Source organism: Cimex lectularius, unplaced genomic scaffold (assembly GCF_000648675.2).
Source record: "Cimex lectularius strain Harlan isolate CLEC.00 unplaced genomic scaffold, Clec_2.1 scaffold80, whole genome shotgun sequence".
NCBI lineage: Eukaryota > Metazoa > Arthropoda > Insecta > Hemiptera > Cimicidae > Cimex > Cimex lectularius.
The window spans coordinates 189,883-217,133 of NW_019392709.1; the positions used below are offsets into that span (position 1 = coordinate 189,883).

At 33.5% G+C, this 27,251-nt stretch overlaps 1 protein-coding gene across 3 annotated transcripts in view; it reads right to left on the reverse strand.

Moving 5' to 3' along the window:
* Positions 1 to 27,251, reverse strand: part of LOC106662054 (A disintegrin and metalloproteinase with thrombospondin motifs 9) — a 221,703-nt gene that overhangs the window by 87,631 nt on the left and 106,821 nt on the right. For all 3 annotated transcript variants that reach the window (XM_014385869.2, XM_014385876.2, XM_014385861.2), the window contains exons 2-4: positions 26,028 to 26,138; positions 18,289 to 18,437; positions 14,787 to 14,915 (exon numbers count right to left, since the gene is read on the reverse strand). In XM_014385869.2, coding sequence (XP_014241355.1) covers positions 14,787 to 14,915; positions 18,289 to 18,437; positions 26,028 to 26,138 — 389 coding nt within the window. The remainder of the gene's footprint in view (positions 1 to 14,786; positions 14,916 to 18,288; positions 18,438 to 26,027; positions 26,139 to 27,251) is intronic.

Below are 27,251 nucleotides of genomic sequence, written 5' to 3' on the forward strand. Positions count from 1 at the left end.
CTATATGTATTTGTTTATCCTTATTATTGCCTTGTTATTCCTATATGTTTGTAAATCCCAGGTTCTGAAGATGATCTCAATAAAGATCGAAACGTTGGCACGATAAAGAAAATGTTTTGCTAAAACCTACGTCACACCAGACCGCATCTCACGATTTCCGAATAATCATCTACTAACGGTCACTAATCACCACACGTTTCGATCTTTATTGAGATCATCTTCAGGGCCTAGAATTTACAAATATTGTTTAAATTTAACAAACACATATACGATTTGGAAAAAAGTGAATTTATACAATGCAAAAAAAATTTTTTTATATTCAATCAAAGTATTTTTACTTACTCAAAGTGTTCACTTTGATTGAATACAAAAAAAATTTTTTTTGCATTGTATAAAATGACTTTTTTCCACATCCTATATGTGTTTGTTAAATTTAAACAATGTTTGTAAATCCCAGGCTCTGAAGATGATATCAATAAAGATCGAAACGTTGGCACGACAAATAAAATGTTTTTCTGAAACCTACATCACACCAGATCGAATCTCACGATTTCCTAATAATAATTTTTAAGTAGTAAAACAACAAATATGGCCAAAACATTATCAGGTTTAAAAATAATTCAAAATTTCGAAACGCTTCAGTTTTTTTGGAACAGTGTATTTTTGTAGGGCTTTTGATAATGTGTGTGTGTGTGTGTGTGCGCGCGCGTGGGAAAGTAGATAAATTCATATGAATATACAATGCCATAATTTTTTTAAAACTCCAGTATGAAATTAAACCATAAAATTTGGCCCACTAATTTTTTTTTTGGGGGGGGGAACGAAAGTCTGTCGACTCGAGGCTTTATCTCACATACATCCGCTGATCTAATTCGACAATCAATAATTTTCTTAACCCTCTCCCTAAGAGACCTATACGAAGATATCTGGGCCAGAATGTCTCACAAATTCTTAAGTTTCCCAACAGATTCCCATTATCCGGGACGGATTTAGTCTTGAAAAACCGAGCGAAGTTTCGTAAATTAATACTGCTGTAAAATTTCCGTACGAATTAGTTTTATTCCGAAAGAAAAGTGAAAAGTTCCGTTTTGTTCTCTTAGGTGTAATAAAGGCGTGGATCCCTTGAAGATGTTTGCATAAGATCAGAGGTCGGTGATCAAAGCTTGTTGGGAGACCAGACGCGCGAGGTTATTTAAGTTTAGCCTTAAACTGTCTGCACTGGCACATTGCCAATCTTACAATGTTACTCTTGTTTCCAGAGAGGTTAATTTTGCTAAAAAACCAACAAAAAAGGTAAAAAACCTTATTCAATGGTATATCCATAATCTTTCTTTTACTATCAAACCCTGCGAGTAAATTACATTGGTACAGTTTTTACCGTTTAATTGTAAAATTCTAATATAATTCACGATAGAAAAACTGAGTTACAACTCGATGAAAATTTTTTTTAAAGTATATTTATTTTAGTGTTGGCCAAATGAAAACTTCTTGGATGATATACTTCAGACTTCAGTCGTTCGTTTATTTCTAGATACACCACAGCTGTTCGAGACGCATGAAGTCGCGTAAACATTTTAAATTTATTGTACATTTTCCTTGTAATTAGAAAGCGTAGATTACCACGGCCCTTGTGCAATTGGTTAGAAGGAAATATGTTTGACTAAATGTTTTGGGTGTGGGACCAACAGTAAGCGGGGAAATATTGTTTTTCTTATATAAATGGAACTGCTATGCTTAGCAAATATACCAGTTAGGCAGTTAGGAGAAAGATATTAACTTATAAAAGCATAATCTGCAAGAATTCTTGCCTATTTCTAATTGTATTTATTCAATAGATCAACTATGCATGCACCGCCAGATGGATGGAATCTGAACCAAAGATTTGCCATACCATTAAATGACTTAATTGTACATATATTTAAAAAAAATTGACACCCACAAATAAATATTTTTTTAAATCTAACTTTGACGAGAAGTAAAATTCCTATCAGATCAATACCGCTCAATGAGTAACTTTCACCACTTTTCAGATCCCATGGAGAAATCATCTCACAATTTTAAAAAAATTTAAAATACTGCTTGAAGAACAAACATCTTCAGAGCACGTTTAGATTTTTAATAACTACGTACACTAAAATTTCAGCTTTTTCACTTTTAAGAGAACGAAGTCAGAGCTCTTACTTCTGTCGGTTCTCTTCACTATATAATAATTTTACAATATTATTGATCCCTTTTTTGTACTTTTCGTGCGCCATCCTATTTTAAACCACGTAAAATTTAAAAAGAAAAATGGACAAAAGGCTAACTGGCAAAAACAGACAAACTACTGAACCTGGTGAAATGCCGAACAGTCAGACAGAACAAACCAGCGATAAATGACCAAAATGATAACAAAATGTAAGTCCCAAATTACAGTTCATCACCTAGTACATTACACGAATAAATCTGACAATTTAAAATAAAATTATTAAACGAAGATATGAAATTTGCCAAGGCCTTGTCCGACGAGATCACAAATTTAGTTGTTTTTACAAATTTCAAAGTCGATGATTATTCGGAGATCGTGAGATGCGTTCTGGTGTGACGAAGGTTTTAGAAAAACATTTTCTTTATCGTGCCAACGTTTCGATCTTTATTGAGATCATCTTCAGGGCCTGGGATTTCCAAACATTGTTTAAATTTAACAAATGCATTTAGGACGTGGAAAAAACTGAATTTATACAATGCAAAAAAATATTTTTTATATTCAATCAAAGTACAACACTCAACACTGTGTGAGTAGAAATATTTTGATTGAATACAAAAAACATTTTTTGTAGTAATATTTTATAATAAACTTTTATTCTAACTACTTTTAAATACTTAATAATATTAAGTATTTTTTGGTTGAGACGGGAAGTTAGTGCCCGAGTCACGATATCTCAAGTGGTAGAGCAGCGGCGTATCTAGCCGAAGATCGTGGGTTCGAATCCCGCTTGTGACAATGACTTTTTTCTCAACTAAAAACCTTAATTAATTTAATCGCTTTATTGAGATAACTTTCAAAACCTTACTTAGCATTATTATTTTCCTCAATACCCCATAATAATTTCTTTGGAGAAGTTGAGATTTATAATTTTTATTGTCCAATTATTCTTTTATGTGGAATCGAACGGCATCTGGGAAGTACAACAGGTATCCCATCAATTCTAAGTTTATCGTTGTTTTTTTCTAAAAAGATGAACAGCCTTGTTAAAAACTTGTGTGAAAATTTCCCCTTTCTTGAAATACTAAGTCATTACAAGACAGAGTCTCTATTATCTGAATTTTTATATAAATTTTATAAAAGTAAAAAGTTTCGAAGCCACAAAAAGTACTGTAGTTTTGTCGTTTCTGATCATTTTGGTTCTCGCTGTTTTAACCTGTAAGAAGAGATTTGGCTTCTCGCCATTTTCACTGTTGTCTCTTTCTTTCACTTTTGTGAGGTTTTCACTCCTTTCTTGTGAGGCCTTGGGGAATCGGGTTAAAATAAAAATACAATTTCAGTAATGACAATTGCGTGAAGCCGTAACGACTGAAAATACGTATTGACGATTCAGTTTATTATCGTTTTCTTATGAAGTTTTTTTAGAAAATGCTTAGTAATGTAACATATCTTTATTATTATTAATTATTTCTTGGGCATTGATCATTATTCTGGTCAAATTCTTGATTCAAGTTGACTTCATTTGTTTTTAATGTGTGTTCTAGTTGGGATTCAAATCCCAATAATACTTTGTGGAGTTTTCCTCGCCCTTTTGACATTTTTCATTTTGCATTTTAGTCTTTTCCGGTCATTTTGGTCTGTCAAACCTCGCTGTGTCGAAACGACAGGCAAACTCAGTAAGAACAGACAGACCAGTATTGGAAACAATCACACTAGTGGTTCAACATTTTAAACTTTGACTTCATTCCAATGATAATTATTTTCTAGACGTACTTCAACTCCCAATAGTTTTCTGTGTTTTTTGTTCAATCTGTGTTAGAAAATGATGAAAATACAGCAAGGACAGAAAGACCAGAATGATCTGAAACCATTGGCACATCACCTCGCAGACCTTGATCTCTCAATTTGCCTTTCTGACCGGAAGGTTTTGCAGTTTTTTTTCAATCTTCACGGCTTCAACAGGGAACATTTGAGTTCTGGTGTTTTGTTAGATCTCTTATGTTTGTCAGTTTTAAGACTTTTTTCAAATATGGCTGAAAAATTCAGCTGTTGTGTAATGTACTAAGTACATTCTATTTGGTACTTACAGCGGAAATTGTTGTGAAAATAATAAATCTTATGGGCAGGATTCTTCGCAGGATCGTTGCATTATTTCATTTTTTATATCTCTATTGATCAGTGATGTCTCAAATGAGGGTTAGGTGGGTCAAAATGGAATTTCAAGAAGAGGTTCTTTTATTTTCACGCCTGTGAATTCAATGAAAGATTTCATTCAATGCTTGCGTCGAACAATTAAAATGTCGTCCATTCCGTAAGTTCCGTGAACCTCTCGATCGGGTATAAACAATAGTGTGTGGGAACGACTGGGTCGGTGGGATACCACGGGGCCAAAAAAGGGTTCTCGAACGCTCCCATGTCGCCTCCATCGCCTTCTCAGAATGAATTCCAAACAAGGAAGATTTGCAAATCGACGTCCTTGCGGCTCAGCAATTTCTGTTTGACATTCATTAAAACACGACCCCATTCCGATGGGTCCTTTCAATGTAAATCGGTGTCATCTCGTGGTCGACCGCCTTCGACGGGCGCACTTTGAACAAACAATGTCTTTGTACTTCTCGGTGGCTGACTGTCTGTCTGCACTTCGTTGGAACTTAGAACTTAATCTCAATTTTTAACTTCTCCGTCTGCTTTTCTCCTTGAAGATATTTGATACAAGGAATAATTTTTTAAAATATTAAATCGATCTTTATATATTTCAATTATGAATTAATTGTAATATTATTAATTTGTCGGATTAGTGAGTAGTGGTCAAGAATGAGGTAGTTCAGAATAACACCTTTTTCATTTTTTTTGCCGATGTTTCGTCTTTTATTCGGGTCATCTTTAGAGCTTGGGTGAATTACGAAACATACGTTGATTGGAAAAATACAATACAGATGTAAATATAAACTTTGAAGCCAAGTATTTCATACTAACATAAAGTGTGGTGCTGTTCTTGTGGTGTCATATTGGTGGTAGTCAATTATGTGAAATTTTGACACCACAAGAACAGCACCACACTTTATGTTAGTATGAAATACTTGGTTTCAAAGTTTATACTTACATCTGTTTTTGTTCCAATGAACATACGTTTGTAATTTACCTAGGCTCTGAAGATGACCCGAATAAAGGTTGAAACGTCGGCAAAAGAATGAAAAAGGTGTTTTTCTAAACTACCCCATTCTTGACTGCTACTCATGAATCCAAGAAAGTATTAAACAACCGGCCACTAAGAAAACACATGCATTATAAATCCTTTAGAAGCTAAAAATTTACATGGGAATAAACATTACGGCAATAGAAATCAAACAGGGGCATCGATGGCCGCAACGGTTTAAACGTTGATAAGGCGCTCATCACTGTAAGGTGAAGGTCCCGGGTTCGAATCCAGCGGCTCTGCATTCGAATATATACTTACAAATGGGCTTTTTTTTTTTTCAAAAACACCACAGGTAGGGGTTGACATAACCTCTGCTTTGGCGAAAAAAGTAATCAACAGGTTTATGAAATCTTTTATATTTGCAGAAGGAAATAAAGTTTTTCTGCCCATATAATTTAAGGGGGTGGTAAAAATACTATATAAAAAATCTCACAAAGTTAAAAATTATAGATGAGATTTTTTTTAACCGGCAGGATAATAAGCAGAATAGTGTTTTCATAAGTGATATTTCACAAGATCTGGTCAAGATATGGACTGGGAGAAAAGTAGAACGATTTATATTCAAATACTTTTTGAGAAATATATTTCTATAAAAAAAAGAGAAAGAAATGAAGTTTCCAGAAGCTTGTTTGTTCTGCTCACAACTCGAAATGCCCAAAACACTTATTTGCATTCATAATTTTGTCTTTTCAAGGATGCACTACGACCTTTACTAATATTCTCCGGTTCCGAACAGGAAAACATTCTCATTCTAGGGAACAAAGACCGATAGCGCAATTTATTTTGAAAATAAACTACGAAATAAAAACAATACTATTTTTTCCTGTACAATTTTATTGGCTATTTCACGCTTCCTTTGAGATTTTTCAGTCTGTAGTTCGGCCGTTTTCGATTATTTTGGCGTTCTGTCTCCAGTGGCCAATTTACGGAGGCTAGAACAACCAAAATGGCTGGAAAATACCAAAATAATCATTGTAAAATAAAAATTGGGCTAAAATTATTGGAGGATAATGATAACCTGTACCAAAAAATTGTCCACAATAATGATACCCCCTCCATTAAAAAAGAAAAAAGGTTGTTAAGAATATGTTTAAAATTACTGGATATGTCAATAAACAACTTTGTAAGGAAGCAACAGAACAACTGACTTCTCTGAATCAACACATATTTTAAACTGAAAGTAGTATTGCTGATTTGTAAGGTCGCAGAGGTCACCGCGATCCCTAAACCGGGCAAATTGCTACACGTATTTCCGTCATTCCGGCCTGATGCAAAATTACAATGTACAAGACAAGTCTAAAAATTCATACTTAACAGTTTATTAAAATAGTAAAAAGACTCGTTACGCCCATCCTTCCAGTCTTAATAGAAAATAGAGAGATTTCTTTTCGAAGTTAGCAAAGTGAACTTTAGTTTGGTTGTAACAAATCCTTTCTGAGTTAGTCTATCACCACTGACCAATCCAGCAAGACAGACCAAAATGACCCAAAAGACCAAACTACAGGATGGAAAATGGTAGGTGGGCGAGGAATAATCTACGAAATGCTATTGGGTTTGAAAGATAGAAAACACATTGACCAAATGACGTCAAGAATTTGCGAACAAAGCCGATCAATCCCTTATTAAAGAAATTAAAGATATGCTTAACATTACTTTGTACATTACAAACTTTTAGTAAATCGTGGCTTTATTTAGCCTGTAGTTTCGGCTTCACGTCATCTTCTTTAATGATGTAAATTTATTTCACAACAATTTTGAGGAATAATGACTAATGAGGAATACATCAAGGGATAGAATAGAATAAAAACCCAACAGTGAAGATGGCGAGAAGCCAAAATTTGTCTTAGAGAGGATAAGCAGACCAAAATAAAGCGATTTTTGTGGTTTGAAACATGTTTCTTTGCCATTTTTATGTAAAAATTAAAATAGGAAAGGTTCTGGTTCATAATGACTAAATTTGTACTTCTTGAAAGGGTGAAACGTTATGTAAAATGGGTTTTTAAAAAGGCTGATAATTTTTTTAGGAAAAAAGTTATGAACTTAGAAGGACTGTACTGGTTGCAGTTTCCAGGCGCCGTTCGGTTCAAGATAAAACGTGGCAACCCCCAAGTTATGTAAAACCAGTCCGTTATTGCATTTTATAAATAGACTGGCGATCAGCGTTCGTTTTCAGCTGGTGCATATCTAATATACAATACGATCCCTTGTTGATAAAACGGAGACAAATATCGCACTTCCCTAAGGATTAAGTACTCCCTGCTTTGGACACGTACTATAAATATTATACTCGATTGGCTATTTTTAGAGCATTTTGAACCGTCGAGATAACTTGATCCAACAAATTCTACTAATGATCCTTATTTGAAGATTTTTAACATTTTCTCAAATTAATGTGCTAAAAGGATGCCAATTGACTCTCATATATAACTAACTCTTGTAATAACAAAGGCTGTAAACTATTTATAGAAACAATAGTTTTTATTATAAATTATATTACATAATACACGCAAATAAATCCGAAGAGGAACGGTCTTTTTACCAAGATGATCTAATGAACTTTCAATAGGTAGTTAAATTTCCTGTACAATTATGCCTGTCTCTATTTATTTGGCCGATGAAATTTTTTTTTTATATTTTCAAAACTATAAACTAAACCTTTTTTTCCCATGGTCATTTATTTGCTCAAAGAGAGCCCAGAAAGATGTCACTTTTCGGTAATTCTCAAAATCCATTTTGTCTATTAAAACCGTTATTTTTCTTCAATTTTTCTCAAGATATTACAAATTCATACCTAGTGATTTGCAAAAAATAGTGAATTTTTAACGTTTGGTAAACAAAATTTTATCCCTTTTGTGTAAAAATAAATGTATTTCTTCGTTTTTCTCTATGTAACGAAGAATTTTGAAGAAAAATGTTCTGAAGGGTGAAAAAATTCAACTTTTCAAGATCTGGCTTGTATTTTTCTAAGTGCCGGCAGAATTAGTCCATAAAAAATTGGGACATTACCGCCAGATCTTGAAAAGTTATATTTTTTCACTCTTCAGAACGTCTCTCTCCAAAACTGTTCGTTACATAGAGAAAAACGAAGAAATACATTTATTTTTATACGAAAGGGATAAAATTTTGTTTACCAAATGTCAAAAATTCAAGAAGAATTTTGAAGAAAAATGTTCTGAAGGGTGAAAAAATTCAACTTTTCAAGATATGGCTTGTATTTTTCTAATTGCCAATTTCTTAAAATCTGTTTTGTCGATTGCAGCCAATCTTTTTCATAAATTTTTTCTTAAGATATCTCAAATTCATAGCTAGAGATTTGCAAAAATTGTGAATTTTTAACGTTTGGTAAACAAAATGTTATCCCTTTTGTGTAAAAATAAATGTATTTCTTCGTTTTTCTCTATGTAACGAAGAATTTTGAAGAAAAATGTTCTGAAGGGTGAAAAAGTTCAACTTTTTAAGATCTGGCTTGTATTTTTTTAATTGCCGGCAGAATTAGTCCATAAAAAATTGGCACATCACCGCCAGATCTTGAAAAGTTTTATTTTTTCACTCTTCAGAACGTCTCTCTCCAAAACTGTTCGTTACATAGAGAAAAACGAAGAAATACATTTATTTTTATACAAAAGGGATACAATTTTGTTTACCAAACCTTAAAAATTCACTATTTTTGGAAATCCCTATCTATGAATTTGTGATATCGTAAGAAAAATTAAAGAAAAAGAACGGTTGCAATCGAAAAATAGATTTTGAGAAATACCGAAAAGTGAACCCTTTCTGGGCTGTCTTTGAACAAATAAATGACCTTGAAAATTTGCGAAAATGCGATAAAATTTTACAGTTTCGTCGTTCATTCACACACACCAGTAGAAACGTGTACCGTTTCATGTGCGTATATTTATGTGACTTAAAGTTTTTTTTTTTTAAATCCCAAATTCTAAATTATTTTCGTTTTAAAACAGGCGCCTAGAGTGAATTGTAAGCAAAGTGATTTTTTGAATCTGTGTTTAGCGGTAGCTGTCCGACAAAACAACACAATCTCGCCGTATCTGGTTTGTTTCGGCACCTAAGTTTATCGTGTTTAGCTCCCGGGCGAAGTTGATTACTCTTTTTCCAACCGGCCACCACTATCATTTTTCCTTCTCTCATCCATAAAAGTACAATAAAAACAAATAACATATAAATTACATCGTTTTGGTTATTGAAAATATTAATATTATAAAAAAACTATTCTGGGAGAAATATACTTTAAATGTACTCAATTTATTTTTTATAACCTACCATAAGGAATAAATAAATATATAATAGGATCAATACAAAAACCAAACTAATTTTTTTCGTTTTTTGTTGTACAAAAAATTGGCAATATGTATTTTTCCTTTTCCCGTGAATTTAATTATTATCAAAATTTGAAGGGATTGAATTGAACATATTGAGTTCTTATTTCAATTGTCTCTACAAAAAACATAAATCCATTAAAAATCTCACTGCTTTGAGTACAATTTTATTATAAATTTATTCATTAGGCCGTGAAATAAATTGTTTCGTAAGTCAAGAGTGAACAATTTTATTCTAACCCTTTTTAACTTGTACAACCAAGCCAACAATTTAAACAACCAAATAATAACTTAATTGAAGCCTCTATGAAAATCTCAACTTACTTCACCTATTTCTCTTTAAAGGATAAAGGTGCTTTAATGATTTAAATAAAATATGTGCTAACAAATAAAGTTATATATAAAAAATACACTTTCAATTCATTTACTTTGTCTTTGAAGTATTAGATGATGTGAAATGAAGTCCTTTTTTTGGTTTTATTGCTTTTTCACAATTTGAAACCCACTTTGCATTATAAAAATATATATTTTATAAAACTGAATATACATTGAATATAATAAATTTGTTTTTCATTTAGATAAAGAGCATTTCACATGCTCAAGTGATAGATCAGATGTAGATTAATTTTGGCCTAAAATAGACAAATTTCTTTATTTAATCATTTTTATTTCTAGGTGACCTTTTTTTTCTTACAAAACCTTTATTTTTGTTCTATTTTCGTAATTTTGTTGAGTTCGCAGTATTGATCTAGAAATGGAATCTTTTTGCAAATCAATTTTGGATTCTCAATTAAAATAATGATATTATTTCCATGTGCCCATTAATATTAACCCGTTTTATATTTATCTGTTTTCCAGAAAATCGTCCAATATGGACTTTAAAAGAGTTTTGTTTTTAACATTCTTTTTATATTGTTCATGTATTCATTTTGATATTTTGCCAATGTTGAGTCATTTCCTACATTTTTCCCACAAAATCGCCAAAGTCTGACACGAATATGGAGAATATTATGGGAGATAGAACTTCCCCTTGCAACACACCTAGGATGACTAAAAGAGTTTTGTTTTTCCGCTCTTTTTCTATTGTTTATTTATTAATTTTGATATTTCGTCAATATTGCCATTTCCTACATTTAGTTTTCAGAAAATCGCCAAAGTCTGACACAAATATGGAGAATTTTATGGGAGATAGAACCTCCTCTTGCAACACACCTAAGATGACCTTACAAGTGTTTTGTTTTTTCCGTTTTTATATTGTTTATGTATTCATTTTGATATGTCGCCGCTGTTGAGTCATTTCCGGCATCTATTTTCTAGAAAATCTCAAAGCTTGGCACAAAGATAGAGAGTAATATAGAACATAGAACTTCCCCTTCCAATACATCTGAGGTGAATTTAATAGTTCATTGTTTTTTATTGTTTAAAATACCGAATATGTGTGTTTTTTATATTGTGAGAAATTGATTATTTATTGAGATTTATTATTTAAAAAAATAATTCTGAAATTTAGGAAAGTATATTAAAGATCTTGTCGAAGCTTCTGTTACAACAGCTTTTCATTCCGCTCATTTTCTGTTGTTTAATTATTCTAAAAAAAATTGCGAAATATTTTGTTACATCTCCTTGTTGATTTAGACCTTTAAAATACCGCAAAACGTTGTTTCATTTCATTCAATATAAATTACAGATGATTAGTTTGAGTAGCAAGTGTCGTTAATATTTTTTTCTTACAAACACATAGCCAAACAGAAAGAAACCTTGTCGTTCGGAAATATTAAAACTAAAAAAAATAAATAAATAGATACAATAATAAATATAACCAGCAGAGTTTATAGGCAGTATTTCTTTTGAGATATAATAAATTTAAATAGTAATTTTAGACAGTGAAATAAATGTAAAATAAAAGCTGTCAATTTATATATAGAGTGATAACGTATGAGTCGGTTCTAGATTTTCTGCCCATTTCTTTTCCAAAATATCCTAACAAGTTTACCACAAAACGGAAATACATAACGAAAACCAGCGAAGACGAAATTAGTATGGGATTTTAAAATGGCAACTTTCCAATAGTGTACTAAAGTTGGAATATGAGACGAAAAGGGAGTACGACGAACCCATTCCGTCCTTCCTTTCAGACAATAGGCCATGTTGTGACTCCTATGACCGTGTTACATAGCCGTTAGGTCGTGTGTTGGCCCCATGTTTATTGGTAAAGCACACACTATTCAATCTCCCCATCTCAATACGCACGTTTCTGTTTATCTATGTCAAGGACGGATCTATTTTCGGTTGAATGTCCATCGGGCCGCTTATTGGAGAATAAAATTCACAACTTTTACATATTAAAGAAATATATTAACGTCATCAATGGATGTGACGGTGAAAAAGCCCGAAAGGATCTACAATAAGCTTTGAGTGAAAGCGGTTTACAAATAGTCTGCGCTCACCCAGAAGAGATTCCTCAACACTTGTCCAAGTTTAAAAAAAGTCTATTTCTGTATCAGAGAACCCGTATGGAAAGGATCTGGCAAAAAGTTAAATTGCTGTCAATACAATTAATACGCCCTTGAAAAGAGATTTTGCAAATTTATTCTCTTTTCAACCGTCATTTTGTGGTCGTCTCTCTGTAAACTGATACTAAATCGAGATATTCGAAGAACCGGCTACAAGAGACATCAAGTTTTAATAATTGAAATATTCAAGAATTATATTACATCCGTTTAAAATCTTAATTAACAAGACAGAGTGTTGATAAAACAAATTTAATTTTTTAATAAGATACGTACATAATTTTTTAGTCTCCCTATCATCGCTGCAACCCGATGCAACGCTATGCGTCGCTACCCGACGCAAATACAAACTCCGTGCACACGTACCCGATGTTATGCTACGCTACCCTACTCTACGCTACGCGATCCCCACTGTCCAGATTTTCGTCGGGTCGCATCGAGTACAGTCGAAGACAATATAACCGGACATTCATATTTTTATTCGAACTACATGTATTATTGCCGTTATATTAATTACAACTTACTTAGTTTAATATAAATATATAAATACACCGGATACCATTTTTTGATATAATGGATTTAACAAACAATTTATTTCATGGTATTGGTCATAAAATTTAACTAACAATTTATCTCATGGTTTTGTTCATACAATTTAACTAACAATTTATTTCATGGTGTTGGTCATAAAATTTAACTAACATTTATTTCATGGTTTTGATCATAAAATTTAACTAAAAGTTTATTTCATGGTTTTTCTCATAAAATTAAGTAACAATTTATTTCATGGTTTTGCTCATAAAATTTAACTAACCATTTATTTCATGGTTTTGCTCATAAAATTACACCGTTTTCGTCGAGTAGCGTCAGAACAGAACACTCATATTTTTTGTAGTTTATTTCAAACTATTTGTACGTAATTTTATCGTTATATTAATTAAACATTCTTATCAAATATATCAAATGAAACGAGATAAAAAATTCATGAGTTTTATAAAAATTATTTAATTATGATAGGAAGAAAATTTATCAAAACACCGGAATGCCATTTTTTTGATATAATCAATTTAACTAACAATTAATTACACAGTTTTGCTCATAAAATTTATCTAACAATTTATTTCATGGTTTTGCACATAAAAATTATACCGTTTTCTTCGAGTAGCGTCAGAACAGGACGCTCATTTTTTTTCGTTTATTTCAAACTATTTGCATGTAATTTTGTCGTTATATTAAATACAACGTTCTTATTTTAATATAAATCAAAATAAGCGAGATCAAAAATTCATTAGTTTGAATAAAAATTATTTAATTATGATAGTTAGGAAGAAAATTTATCAAAACACCGGAATACCATTTTTTAACATAATGAATTAAACTAACAATTTATTACATGCTTTTGCTCATAAAAATTATACCGTTTTCGTCGAGTAGCGTCAGAACAGGACACTCAAATTTTTTGCAGTTTATTTCAAACTATATACATGTAATTCGGTCGTTATATTAATTACATTCTTATTTTAATATAAATCAAATTAAACGAGATCAAAAATTCATTAGTTTGAATAGAAATTATTTAATTATGATGCTTAAGAAGAAAATTTATCAAAACACGGGAATACCATTTTTTGATATTATGAATTTAACTAACAATTTAATACACGGTTTTGCTCATAAAATTTAACTAACAATTTATTTCATGGTTTTGCTCATAAAATTACAGTTTTCGTCGAGTAGCGTCAGAACAGGACACTCATATTTTTTGTAGTTTATTTCAAACTATCTGCCTGTAATTTCGTCGTTACATTAATTACAATGTTCTTATTTTAATATAGATCAAATTAAACGAGATCAAAAATTCATTTGTTTTAATACAAATTATTTAGTTATGATGGTTAAGAAGAAAATTTATCAAAACACCGGAATAACACTATTTAAAACAATTGATTTCATGGTTGTGCTCATAAAAATGCATGCAATAAGAGCATAAGAGGCGTTGCGATTGTGAGAGTAATTATTGTGATACACGCTGTAATGTATTAATCCATTTACGTGTGCGCTTGACGTCGCATAGATGTGCACACCCTACCAAAAGTGACAAGGCGTCGGGTAGCATTGGGTAGCATCGCACCGAGTAAATGTGTTTCCCGCTTAAAGGCTTCGATCTATCTTCAGAAGTGGGTTTGTAAGAGTGATTTAAATTCTGCAATCTGCAGGTGAAACAGATGTTTGCAGCTGATTAAGACAAGGAAAGTAATGAACTTCACAGTAACAAATTACATCAGGGAATAGTTACAATGTGCATTTATTAAAAACGAGTATGAATGAGACTTCTCGGTGTTAATGGAGTCGACGTGTGTGGCCAAGATCTTTTTTATCAGGCTTCCTATCGTTCTCTACTCCATTTTCCCGTGGGCGACCGCCTCTGGTGGCTTTATCTGATTTATCGACGGTCCCGATAGTCCGAGTTACCTGTTTGTGTGTTGCTACCGTTTTCTTGTCGTGTTTGGTCTGGCCGGTTTGTTTTCAGGTGGATTAGAAAAAACAAGTTGACTCACCATCCCGTGGCAGAGGTTGACGGTGACTAGGGAGTTGGGGTCGTCTTTCACGCGCCCCGAGTAAAAACAGCCTTCTGGCCGCAGTTTCGGCTCTTCCACCACTGTGACGTTTTCCCAGACGTGCAGCACCTGCCAAAAACAATAAATTTCTGAATTATTTATCATTAATAATAAATAATTTATCAGTTTTGTTTCAATAACATGAACAGTCAAAATTCCCAATCTCTATTACTAAAATTTTCCCCACCTCTTGATGTAAAATACAGATAACACAAAAAATTGAACAAAAATGCCAGTTTTTCAACAAAAAATGTAAAATAAAATTCGGAGTTTGATCGTTTTGCTTATTCTCGATGTTTTCTTCCGTCAAGCGGGTGTCGTTAGGACTGGCTTCTTGCAAACTTCAGTGATGGAATTTTGGTCCCTGTTTCCTTGATCTGAGAAGTTTGGAGGTAACAGAAAGCCCTTTGACGGATTAACGATGACGGATGTGATAATCGGTTCGTTTTGTTGTTAATTCGTATATCTTATATCTCATATGGTAAGAGATGTATGTAAGCTGCAGTTGATCTCTGTATACTGTGATTTTTTCATGTTAAATGCCTTTTGTTGTATTTGTAAATACGAAAAGGTGTCCGCTCTTACGGGTTCATGAACCCCAAAAATTTCCTCTAATATGGAAACACATTTATGAGCCCAGAAAGTTTCTTCTGAAATAGGAACACGTTCTTGAACTCCGAAATGTTTCCTCAGTCATGGAAACACATTCTTGAACCCAAAAAGTTTCATATGCTATGATACACATTTGTGAATCCAAACCTTGTTCTTATGTCTATCATTTTTGACCTTTATGAACACAAGACATTATATGAATTAAATAGAAAAAAGAACAATGAAAAAACAAGACTAAATACATACAAACAAGACAGCGAAATATTTTTTGTCACCTTTTACGAACTTATAAAAAGAACACTGGCTATAAAGAAATACATTCATTGAAAATTAAAACGGAATTAGAAAGCTAAACAATTATCAAAGAACAAACTGATCAAAAACAAGACTACCGATTTTGCAACTCTAAACCTCTCAGAACATTTGAAAATATTTCATGTTCTTTAGGACTCGCCTACCGCTTTTTGGACTTCTGGAACCGCTTTAGGACTCGCCTACCGCTTTTTGGACTTCCGGAACCGCTTTAGGACTCGCCTACCGCTTTTTAGACTTCTGGAACCTCTTTAGGACTCGCCTACTGCTTTTTGGACTTCTGGAACCGCCTACCGCTTTTTGAACTTCCTCAGACTTGTACAGTTTTCCAATTGAACTAAGTATGTCTTGAGTCATCATAGGCAAATTCTGAAGGAGGGAGATCTAGACTATATGGTTTGTGTGGTAATAGATGATATTGTGATTTTTCATTAAAATTAAATTCAGATTTCATTAAAATTAAAACGGGAAGTGTGTGGCCAAAAGTTTGTTAATGTCCTTAAAAGACAGTTCCTACTCACAGTTCGTTATGTCACTAAAACGTTTTTTCACAAGCTGTGCTCAACTGACAAGGATTGGTTGTTCTAAGAGCGGTTCTACCTAAGTGTCGGAGAGGTTCCGAACAGAGGTTCATCCTCCGAAAAAAAAACATTATAATCTTTGATCAAGTATCATATGACATGTGCTTTCGAAATGATTTTCATTACGTTCCTTCCTGCCCAGAAGACTGTGAGGCCTAAGTTCATTCAGATCTTGCAAAGTTACGTTGATGGCGACGAGTTTCTAGCTCTAAATCTAGCTTATTATTTCCATTTATGGTCACCATGAGCACTTCTTCGTTTTCACGGACTAAATGTTAACGTTAAATTTTTCAAATCAAAGCTGTTGGTGCTGCTCGTTGCTGGTCAAGGACCTCTTATACTAAAAATATTTATTTATTGGTCGTATCCATAACGAAATTCATGGTTGATTCTGAGAGAAGAGTAATCGCTATTAAAGAACACAAAAATAATGTTATAACAGGTTGACATGTGAAACGTCTAATGGATTAGAAGAATTCTGAGGTGTCAGACGGAAAACGATAAATAACGTTCATTCAGAACGTGAATTTCTCAGCAGCGAAACAGTTTGAAAGGTCGCCGGTTAAATTGCCTTTTATTAGACCTTGTTAAAAGACGACTTGTCTTTTTTCGCACTTGTAGTTTGTGAATCATTCCAGAAACTGTATCTGTCTGTTTTTAATTACTGAAGAAACAAAACGTTTCGTTATGTGCGATAACGATTTCCCAACGGATAGTTTGTAGAGAGGAAAGTGAAACTAGAATATAAAAGTGACAAGTTCTATGCCATTAGTTTTATACGAGATTACTAGTTCTAAAACTAAATCGCTCCGAATGTGTTGAGTGATGATAAAAAGAACGGTTTCTACTGGCGATAAACTGAATCACCTTCGTGTAAAGCACTTTCTAGGCAGAGTAAGGATTTGAAAAGGATTAAGTTTCTCCCTGAGCAACCTTGAATTGAAATCCTGAATGCTACTTTTTCGGTATTCTAAAGTTGATGTATTTGATTTGATTTATATAATGAAAACTTAGTTTGAGGATGGACCTGAAATCTGGGTCGTTAACCATCTTTTTGGCGTGCCTAACCTGACGGCTGTGTGGGTCTGTCAAGACTGCATTTCGCCTGATTCGTAGCAGATTAGGATGAACTAGAACTTCCAAATTACAGGATCATCACTCCCCAACCACACAGAGAAATCACATAACATGAAATGTTAAACTAATTTAAGAGCTTTTTTCAAAGAATTTCGAGTCTTATCGGACATCTTGATAAATTGATTATTCAGAAATTGTGAGATGCGGTTTAGTGAGATGTAGGTTTCAGAAAAACATTGTCTTTACCGTTCCTACGTTTCGATCTTTATTGAGATCATCTTCAGGGCTCAAAGTGTTGATTTTGATAAATATCGATAAGTTCTAAATCGACATCGAAAAATAAGAACAGTGGTACTCGTGGGTAGTTGCTGTTTGCAAGGAAGATTACGATCCAGTCAACAATTTCCTGTACAGATTCCTTTCATAAAGGGAATTATACATTTCCTAACGTTGTACGTGTTAGGACTCTGGTCCGTTATTATCTCCCTTGGTCACGATAATGCCACAACTTTTATAAAAAAAAGCCCGAATGTCAACAATTGAGGTTTCAACATATCTTCAAAATTAGCTATTAGGAAAATCCATTCACTGAATTCGCCGGAGCACGTGAATCCTCCAACAGGTCCATTTCAAAACGGAGCTTTCGTGTCGGCCGTGTCGAAATAACGATATCGATCATTCTACTGGGTTTTTCTACTCTCTCACGAGTTTAGAGCTAAAACCAGAGATCTTCATTGAAGATGACGTAGGCCGAAAAGTTTAACATGATTTCACCGACTAGCAAACTGGGCCCGATAGAATTTGTTTCGTACATAATTCACTTACTGTTATAATTGAGTTAAAATACTTTTACAACTCACCTTAATGCCCGGAACTACAAAAGGTTCTTGACTTTGAGCCAGTTGAAGATGGAAATGCTTCCCGAACCCAGTAAATTCGTATTCTGGGTGTGGGTCCCAGATTTCGGCCATCCGCTCTCGAAAGTGCCCGGAATGGTGGATCGTCCCTTCTGAAAAACAAAGGATTAAATTAAATTATATTTCGTTACTTTTAAGTAAGCTGCTAAACTGTGGCAACTGAAAACTTTGGCTCAAAAGCGATAATAAATTTTATTTAAAAAAAACTTTTTTTAAGATAAAATCTATTTTATCTTTGAAATGCAAGAATTACAGTTATGTGTGATTAGTGACCGTTTGTCGATGATTATTCAGAGATCGTGACATGCGGTCTGGTGAGATGTAGGTTTCAGAAAAACATTTTTTTTTATCGTGCCAACGTTTCGATCTTTATTGAGATCATCTTCAGAGCTCAGTGTTTGTTTTCTGCGTGTCGTGTTGAGAATGGACGCAATTACGCATAAAACAAACACTTTGAGCCCTGAAGATGATCTCAATAAAGATCGAAACATTGGCACGATAAAGAAAATGTTTTTCTGAAACCTACATCTCACCAGACCGCATCTCACGATTTCTAAATAAAAATCCCAGTTATGTTGATTAAGTTAAGGAATTATATCAAAATCAGATGTTAAAAAAAATACAAAAGGTTACAGAGGATATTATTCCCATTTTACATTCGATAACAGAATTGTAGTATTTTTTATAGGCGTCGTATCGAATGGACATCAGCGAATAACGATAAAATAACTAGGTCATGAAGATAAATGGTCTCGTTCTAGTACCTTCAGTCGGCTATTTCGTTATTTTTCTTATGCAAATTCAACATATGTAAACCTGGGCAAATTTCTACAGAACAAAAGCTTCTGTGCCGTAAGCAAAAACAAAGAAATATTTAAAATGCGGCCATCTTACTAATTAGTCTTAAGTCAAAGTCGGATTGTCGAAAGTTGCAAATACGTGAGGCTATTTCATGTGTAAACACACACTGTCACTGTCTTTCACTCTATAACTGTTTATTAGTTACGCTTTTCACATGTAAATAAATAGAGAAATGGTATGAAAAATTAAAAGCTTGAGAGGATGATTTGGATTTATATAAGATCAAATCCGCACATATACACTCGTATAGGGAGTTGAGCCTATCACTTTTCTCAGTCCACCGGTAATTCCAGCTTTTGCTATTAAACAATAAATTTTCGGAAGGCCATGAGAATATCCCAACGGGATTGGGATCCGGATGCCGACAACATCTAGGCCCATTCGGTATCCAAGGCATCCAGTTCCAAACCTATTCCCACTCACACTCATTCTTAAAAATAGACTCTCCTATTTAAATACCATTCATTCAGTACTCGATATTCTTCTATCACCCTCTGTACATGTCAGCATACCTGATTGAGGGTACTTAATATTGCATCGACCCTCACCAGGGAATGAAATTGCAAAAACTATATTTATTACTAAATTTACTAGTTTTCGTGGTCCGCTTGACCAATTAATATTTTTCAATTAATTATGGTTTTTAGTTGAGATAAAAAAGTCAGTGGCACGAGTGGGATTCGAACCCACGACTTTCGGCTTGATACGCCTCTACTCTATCACTCGAGCTATCGTGACTTCGATCCACTTGGACGCTAACTTTCCATCTCAACCCCACCTTTTTTTAATTTTCCCTCCTTTTTGCCATTTTTCAAATGTCGTGTAATCTATGTGATTCTCGGCGACAAATGAAATGGCCACGGAGAGCTTTAGTGAAGTATACTTCATTTTGATTATTACATTTTATTAGTTTCGTGGTCGCTTGACCAAATAAATTCTTTTCAATTTATTAAGGTTTTTAGTTGAGATTAAAAAGTCAGTGTCGCGAACGGGATTCGAACCCACGACCTTAGGCTAGATACGCAGAAAGGAGGGAAAATTCAAAAGGTGGGGTTGAGATGGGAAGTTAGTGTCCGAGTGGATCGAAGTCACGATAGCTCAAGTGGTAGAGCAGAGGCGTATCTAGCCGAAGGTCGTGGGTTCGAATCCAATTTGTGACACTGGCTTTTTTATCTCAACCAATACCTTAAATACATATTAATTAATTGAAAGATATTATTTGGTCAAGCGGACCACGAAAACTAGTGAATTTAAATACAGGGTTTATCAACTTCTACAGTCTACCATTTAATACGAAAACGATTACCTTTAGCAAAAAATGGTCTTATACAAACCCCAAGTTAATTTTGGCTAGGAATCGCGTGTGGCAACAGATTTAACATAACTTTCTCATCTAGCTTGGAAATGACATTAACTTTGTTATTTTAAATGAGAATCCCATATTTTTTTTGTACAATTCGATTCGAGGCCTGTTTTGTGCCAGTTTTACCGATCGGAAAATTTTGCTAGGTTACGCCTGACGGAAGAAGCCTGTGGTGGTATGCTTTTTATAACAAAATGGGCAAAATAACTTTTTATCTCAACTAAAAACCTTAATAATTGAAATATATTTATTACTTTTAAGTGTTTACACAAAATTTATACTTTTACATATTGTAGGTTTATATGCAACATCCTTAGGTCTATTTAAAAATAATTATGTTAAGTAAATTTCACAAGAATTTATTTAATCAAATGGAGCAGAAAATGACAGATGAACGTAATTCGCGTGGCCATTTAGAGTTTTTGGTAAATTTTTGGTAAATACGAAACCCTTCACCAGGAAATAGAAACACAAATATATTTTTGAAATGTTTGATAAGCAGCTGGGACTGCGTATTGCCGGAAAAGGGGAACCGATCAAACGAACCGGTCCTCTTTTTTGGGGGGAGATTCTTCCTTTTTTTTCTACCTTCATTCTTCCTCGTTCCTTTTTTGTGTTCCTCGGACCTGCCACTAATTCGGCTCTTGTTTCGGCTTTCGTGCCGACAACGGTGGAAAGGCATGTTTGTCCTGTTAGGTGCAATTTCACAGAATCCAACCCTCCCGAGTCGAATAACATTTATTCAATTCTATTTGGCAATCCTTGTTAACACGCCGCATCCATTATCAATTTTAATCCGGATTTTTTTTTTTCAATTCTGAAAAAGGCATTGTAATTTTATCTTTCTGCCAATCAGTACTTTGCGATTAACCTATTCTAAAATTACCTTTAACCCATTAAAACCCATGATACCATCTAAATAGTAACACGCTGACTTGCATTTCCTATGCGATTTGAATACAAAATGCGTTTTGCAACACCTCCCCTCATTTTGCACGTTTCAAATCTGCCCCGCTTATGCCTTGTCTTTTATGTTTTTTCTTTATGTTTTGTCTGGCAGACAAACGAAAAGATTGGCGGAACGCCAAAACGAGGCTGACCAAAACATACAGAGGAACGGGATGATCAAGGTCGACCAACTTATATACCAACCGACTGAACTTCACAATTATACATATGCAAATGAACAGTAAATGTCAGGTTTTATTGATATGTTGACTTTACAAGCTCAGTAATAGCTATTCAAAAACCAAATATTATGATTTTATACAAATAAAACATCTTTTACATTTAAAAAGTAACACAGCGTTTTAAACACATTTAAACCTAAATTAAACTTTTAAATTGAAATTATATGACTTCAAATGTTTTTTGTATTGAAAATGTTCAATTCCACAACATTCGATAACCTCTTTTATGAACGGTGACATGAAAAAAAACAACAAAGGTACAAAAATAACACTGTCCCAATTTAAATAGTATATTCACTTTGTACACGTCGACAATAAATTTCTTAACGATCACCCAATTGTGAAATCCAAACTCTCTTCTTAATGGAAGTGTTACATTAATATCTGCGTAATACTTTCCAATAAGGGAAAAGAGAATCATCTAAGTGCATCTGCCAGTTGTGATCTAAAAGTGGCTTATCATGACTCCTATAAAAAAAAATCCTATCCGAAATAAGCAAGGCTTGCGTTAGAAAGTGTTTAATGGAAGATAGGTGTTTTTATTTATGTGGATGTGGGTCAGAAGCATTTGTTTGTTCTTTTCTTTGATTGATTCATTAGAGTCCTAAAAGTTAGATAAAAGACATCCATAAAAATCTCTTATAAACAAACGTGAATCATCAAAATAATTGATTTTTTAGAGGATTTTAAACGAGTCGTTTACAGAGGTTAGCTATGCAGGCAGTTTTATGAGGGATCAAGACATATCAACCCGAACTCAATGCTGTAAAAAGATCATTCAAAGTTCGCGGAACGGACTTCAAAACGTTTCTTTTTTTATGGACACACGCGTGAGAACAGCGAAACGTTTTCGTTGTTATCAATACACATTCGTAAGCAAAGTTTACTCTTTTATGGAAACACGTTCATAAAACCCAAAATTTTCTCCATTTTAGATTTATATTCATGACCACCAAATTTCTTTTATAATGGATATCCATTCATGTTTCTTTTATCATGGATACCCATTCATAAAGGCTCAAAGGTTTTATGTATTATTGATACACCTTAATTATACCAAAAAAGTTTCCTCTATTATGGATAAACATGCATGACCCCCAAAATGTTTCTTTTATTATACTTCATAAAGCCTCAAAGGTTTCTGTATTGTTGATACATATTAATTATACCAAAAACGTTTGCTCTGTAAAGCATACACATTCGTATACCCCGAAATGTATCTTCTGTCATGGATACACATTCACGAAGCCTGAAAAATTTCCTCTATTATGGATACACATTCATTCAACAAAAAAGTTTCGTCTGTAATGAATACAGATGAGAGGTGGATTCGTATACCCCAAAATGAGGCTTATATTATGGATATACATTCATAAACCAAAAAAATCATTCCTAGGATGTGGATACACATTAATAAACCTCAAAATGTTTCTAATGTCACAGATGCACATTTATGAAGCCTGACAGGTTTACTTTATTATGCATATATACATTCATTATACAAAAAAGTTTCGTCTTTTATGGATATAGATTGGAGATGGATTCGTACACCCCAAAATGAGACTTTTATTATGGATATACATTCAGAAACAAAAAAAAAATATTCCTGTGATATGGATACACATTCATAAACCCTAAAAGATTTCTTCTGTTAAGCATGCACGTTCATGAATAACAAACTATTTCCTCTATTAAGATACACATTGTTGAACCACCAAGACCGTTCTCAATTATGGATACACCTTCATGAAGGGGAAAAACGTTTCGTGTGTTTTAGATATATATTCATAAAGACCCCAAAAGTCTTCTCTGTTATGGAATACACATTCAAGAACCACCCAAGTTTTCGTATGGATAGGTACATTAAGTATATAATTTTTAATTAAACGACCTTGATGTGATAAAATATATTCGATATTTGTAATTTTTCATATTTGATAACTTTGAACTTAGTAACGAGTAAATTTTGCCCTTTGTTCAGTGAGTTGTCGAAATTGATTTTTCGTTTTGGTTCATCAGCCAATTTTTTTCACAATATATCAGATATATAAACGATAAAATTATCCGCCGTCCCGACAAGATGACAGAACAAAAAGAGAAGAAGTGAAGGATGCAAATTATTATTTTTTTATTGAAGCATGTATCGCCTTGTTTGTTTCGCTTATAATTAACGTTTTTGTCGTTGATGTCTTTGCTCATGGTCTATACGGTAAACGAAATTCAGATGTGTTTTTGAAGTCTGCAATGCAACCAACATAGACCCCGAAGTATTCATGTATTCATGAACCACAAAATGTTTTCTCTCTTCAGGAAACATCCATGTACTTCCTGAAAGCTTTTCTATTTTGGAAATACACATTTGTAAATTTAAAAGGTTATACTACATTTTGTATGCACTTTATGATCTCCAATATATTTTCTCTATTATGGCTGCAGATCCACAAATCAAATGGTTTGTCTCTACTATGGATACAGGAACATGAACCCCTTCTTAAGCGGAACTGAAGCAAAGGGAATGCGAAAAAGTCACGGAAGCGGCGGCCAAACGATTTGAATTGCCTCCTTGAAGAACACTGACGTCTGTTTGTTAAGTTCGTCAGCATAAATCATTAGTGAAATCAATCAATAGGATCCAAGGACGCTTTTTGATCCTTTCAACGCAGATTAATAAATGCAAGATGATTAGGGTCGGATCACAATGCAACACGTTATCCACCCTTCCGAGATAAAAGCGTAAACATTATAAATAACTCCGGACAGAGACGACAAGAAAATGTCTCATCACTGTTAAGATTCATGCGAGAACAACAAGTTTTAACACCCGATGACACTAAGATTGGAGAAGTCTAACGCGGCTGATTCTGCATCGTCACAAAGACATCTAATTACTTTCTAATGGGATAGAAGATAAAATATTGTACGAATGGAGGATCAGCATCATCCTTTATGACCGTAGATATTTACTGTTTATCTTAAACGTTGAAAAATTAATGATTTTCGCAATGACATGGATAACAATCAATATTACGGGCGCCCGCTTTTGAACTTTTGTGCCAAAGCCGGCGCAGATGCCCTTTATGCAGAGAAAAGTTGCTCGTTGTGTCCCACATACTGGAAATATGTCATGCCTTGGCTCCCTACAGGGAGCGTGTAGGCATACAATCCAATCTGAAAATGGTACTCGAGCACGGCAGCGGGCTTCTGGGTCCCCTGTTCCGTTTTTTAGGGGAAATTGTTTTTCTTTTTTTAAAATTGTATATAATATGTCTTATGTGTTGTGTGTCTATATGTTATGTATGAATGCATGTATTTATTAGCGTGAATGGCGAGGGGTGAGGGTGAAATATAACGTCATCATCGCCGCTCGAACTTTGAGAACCTATGAATGTGTGAAGTATGAAGCCCCAGTCAGTAAAAAAAAAAATTAAAATAAATAAATTGAAAAATGGCAAAAAGGACGGAAAATTCGAAAAGTGGAATTGAGGTGGGAAGCTAGTGTTCGAGTGGACGAGGTCACGATAGCTCAAGTGGTAGAGCAACGGCGTATCTAGCCGAAGATAGTGGGTTCGAATCCCGCTCGTGTGATTAACTTTTTTATCTCAACTAAAAACCTTAATTAATTGTAAAAAAAGTAATATTTTGATGTGGAATCAGGCTGGTGTGTTTTAAGTTCAAATTGGAATATAAAAAAACGCACTTTTATCCCAACAGAACCAGTTTTTGAATTTGTTAACATTAAAATTGCACTGAATAATGCGATATTTGTTTGATTTGAAGCTAATTTTTTATTTTTTTAAATTTGTTTTTTCAACTAACGACTGATTGAGAGAATTTTCAAAGTGAAAGCACAAAAGAGGCTTCAGCCTTTCACGACAATCAAATACGTTCAAGTAGAATAACATAAATCTTAAAATCTGTCAATTATTCCAAAGATGATTGATAATACCACCGACCAGAGTGGTTCTATAAAAGGAATACAAACTTAACCGTGGAATTTCATAATAAAGGACTTTTTTATTCGTCAGTTATTGATGAAATCCTACCGTGTACCAAGACTGATAAAACAACAAACATCAAATAAAACTGATGCACCAGGAAAGATTTACGTGCTTGTTAACAATTAACTACGGGTCGAGATCGTGTTTCCCATTTCGCCCTCGGCGTACGAATTCCAAGGGTTACGTGAAAAAAGCAAATTTTCTGACGACGAAAGCTTTGTGAGCTATTTTCTTAAGAACAAGGATGAAAATAATAGTATTTATACTTACGCTGTTTGCTGTCCTCTTCAGGATACAGGACGTCTCTCTCGTGAAGAGGTAGCCTCATTTTAAGCGGCTTAACGTATTCTACTTCGTGCTTTGTTGGCAAGTTCGTCCGTTCTGTAAACAAACAAGACAGAAAAGAGTTAGTATTACATTATTTAAAAACCCATAACAGTGTGTAGAATTAAAAAACCTAATATAGTAACTTTATTAAAGGAAACAATAAAAATTCGGTTTTATTTGTGTTTTGTACATCATTTTTTTTTTGTGGCTTGTTAGTTTTCGATCATTTTGACATTTCGACTTGTTAGATGCGAGAATAGGGAGGCCCGAATAATCGTAAACGACCATGCTACAGGTTCATCACCCCTCGTTCATCAAAAAGAGATCTCACTTTTTTAAAACCTTTTTCCCAACAAACAAAATAGAGTTTCTTAACCCCAGAGATAAGACAAGAAATCGCAATTTAAAAATATCGTAATGTACAACGTCAAATTCAAATTAAATTGAATGAAATGTGTTTCTTATTGTTAAAAATAGTTTTTATCAGAGTTTTTTAAAATAATCTTTGATAACGTTTGCATATTATTATATAACTACAAGACGGCATTGCAAGATGCAGATAATTATTTCATGAATGAAATGTAAAAAGAATGTATTGGCCTGCGATCGCAATAAAACGTCGCTTTTTTTCGAAATTTTACTACCAATCAAACCCACAGTCTCTTCTTATTCTATTGAATGAATCAAATGAGGTCCGAGAAACATGTAATTTTGAATTTAGATGTTGGAAATAGTGGTAATTAAAAATGATCTATGATCACAGTATAATTTTGTATCGTATGCATCACGACAAACATAGAAATCTGTTCACTCCCCTAGAGTACTCGATATAGCATTTTTCATTCAAATGAAACTTTTTTTCAATAAAATGAAACCATTTTTCAATAAAATGAAACCTTTTTTTCAATCAAATGAACCTTTTTTCAATCAAATGAAACCATTTTCAAGCAAATGAAACCTTTTTTTCAAGCAAATGAAACCTAAAACCTGATGATAATAATTATGTAGAAGAATAAATAAATGACATTATAGTACTAACAATAATTTTTATGATGATTGAATATTAATATTACAATAATTGAATCGTAAGGCTAAGAACGTTTCTTGTGAAGATCCTAATTCATCAAACTTTTCTACATCCAAGTTTAATTAAATAGGATAGAAAAG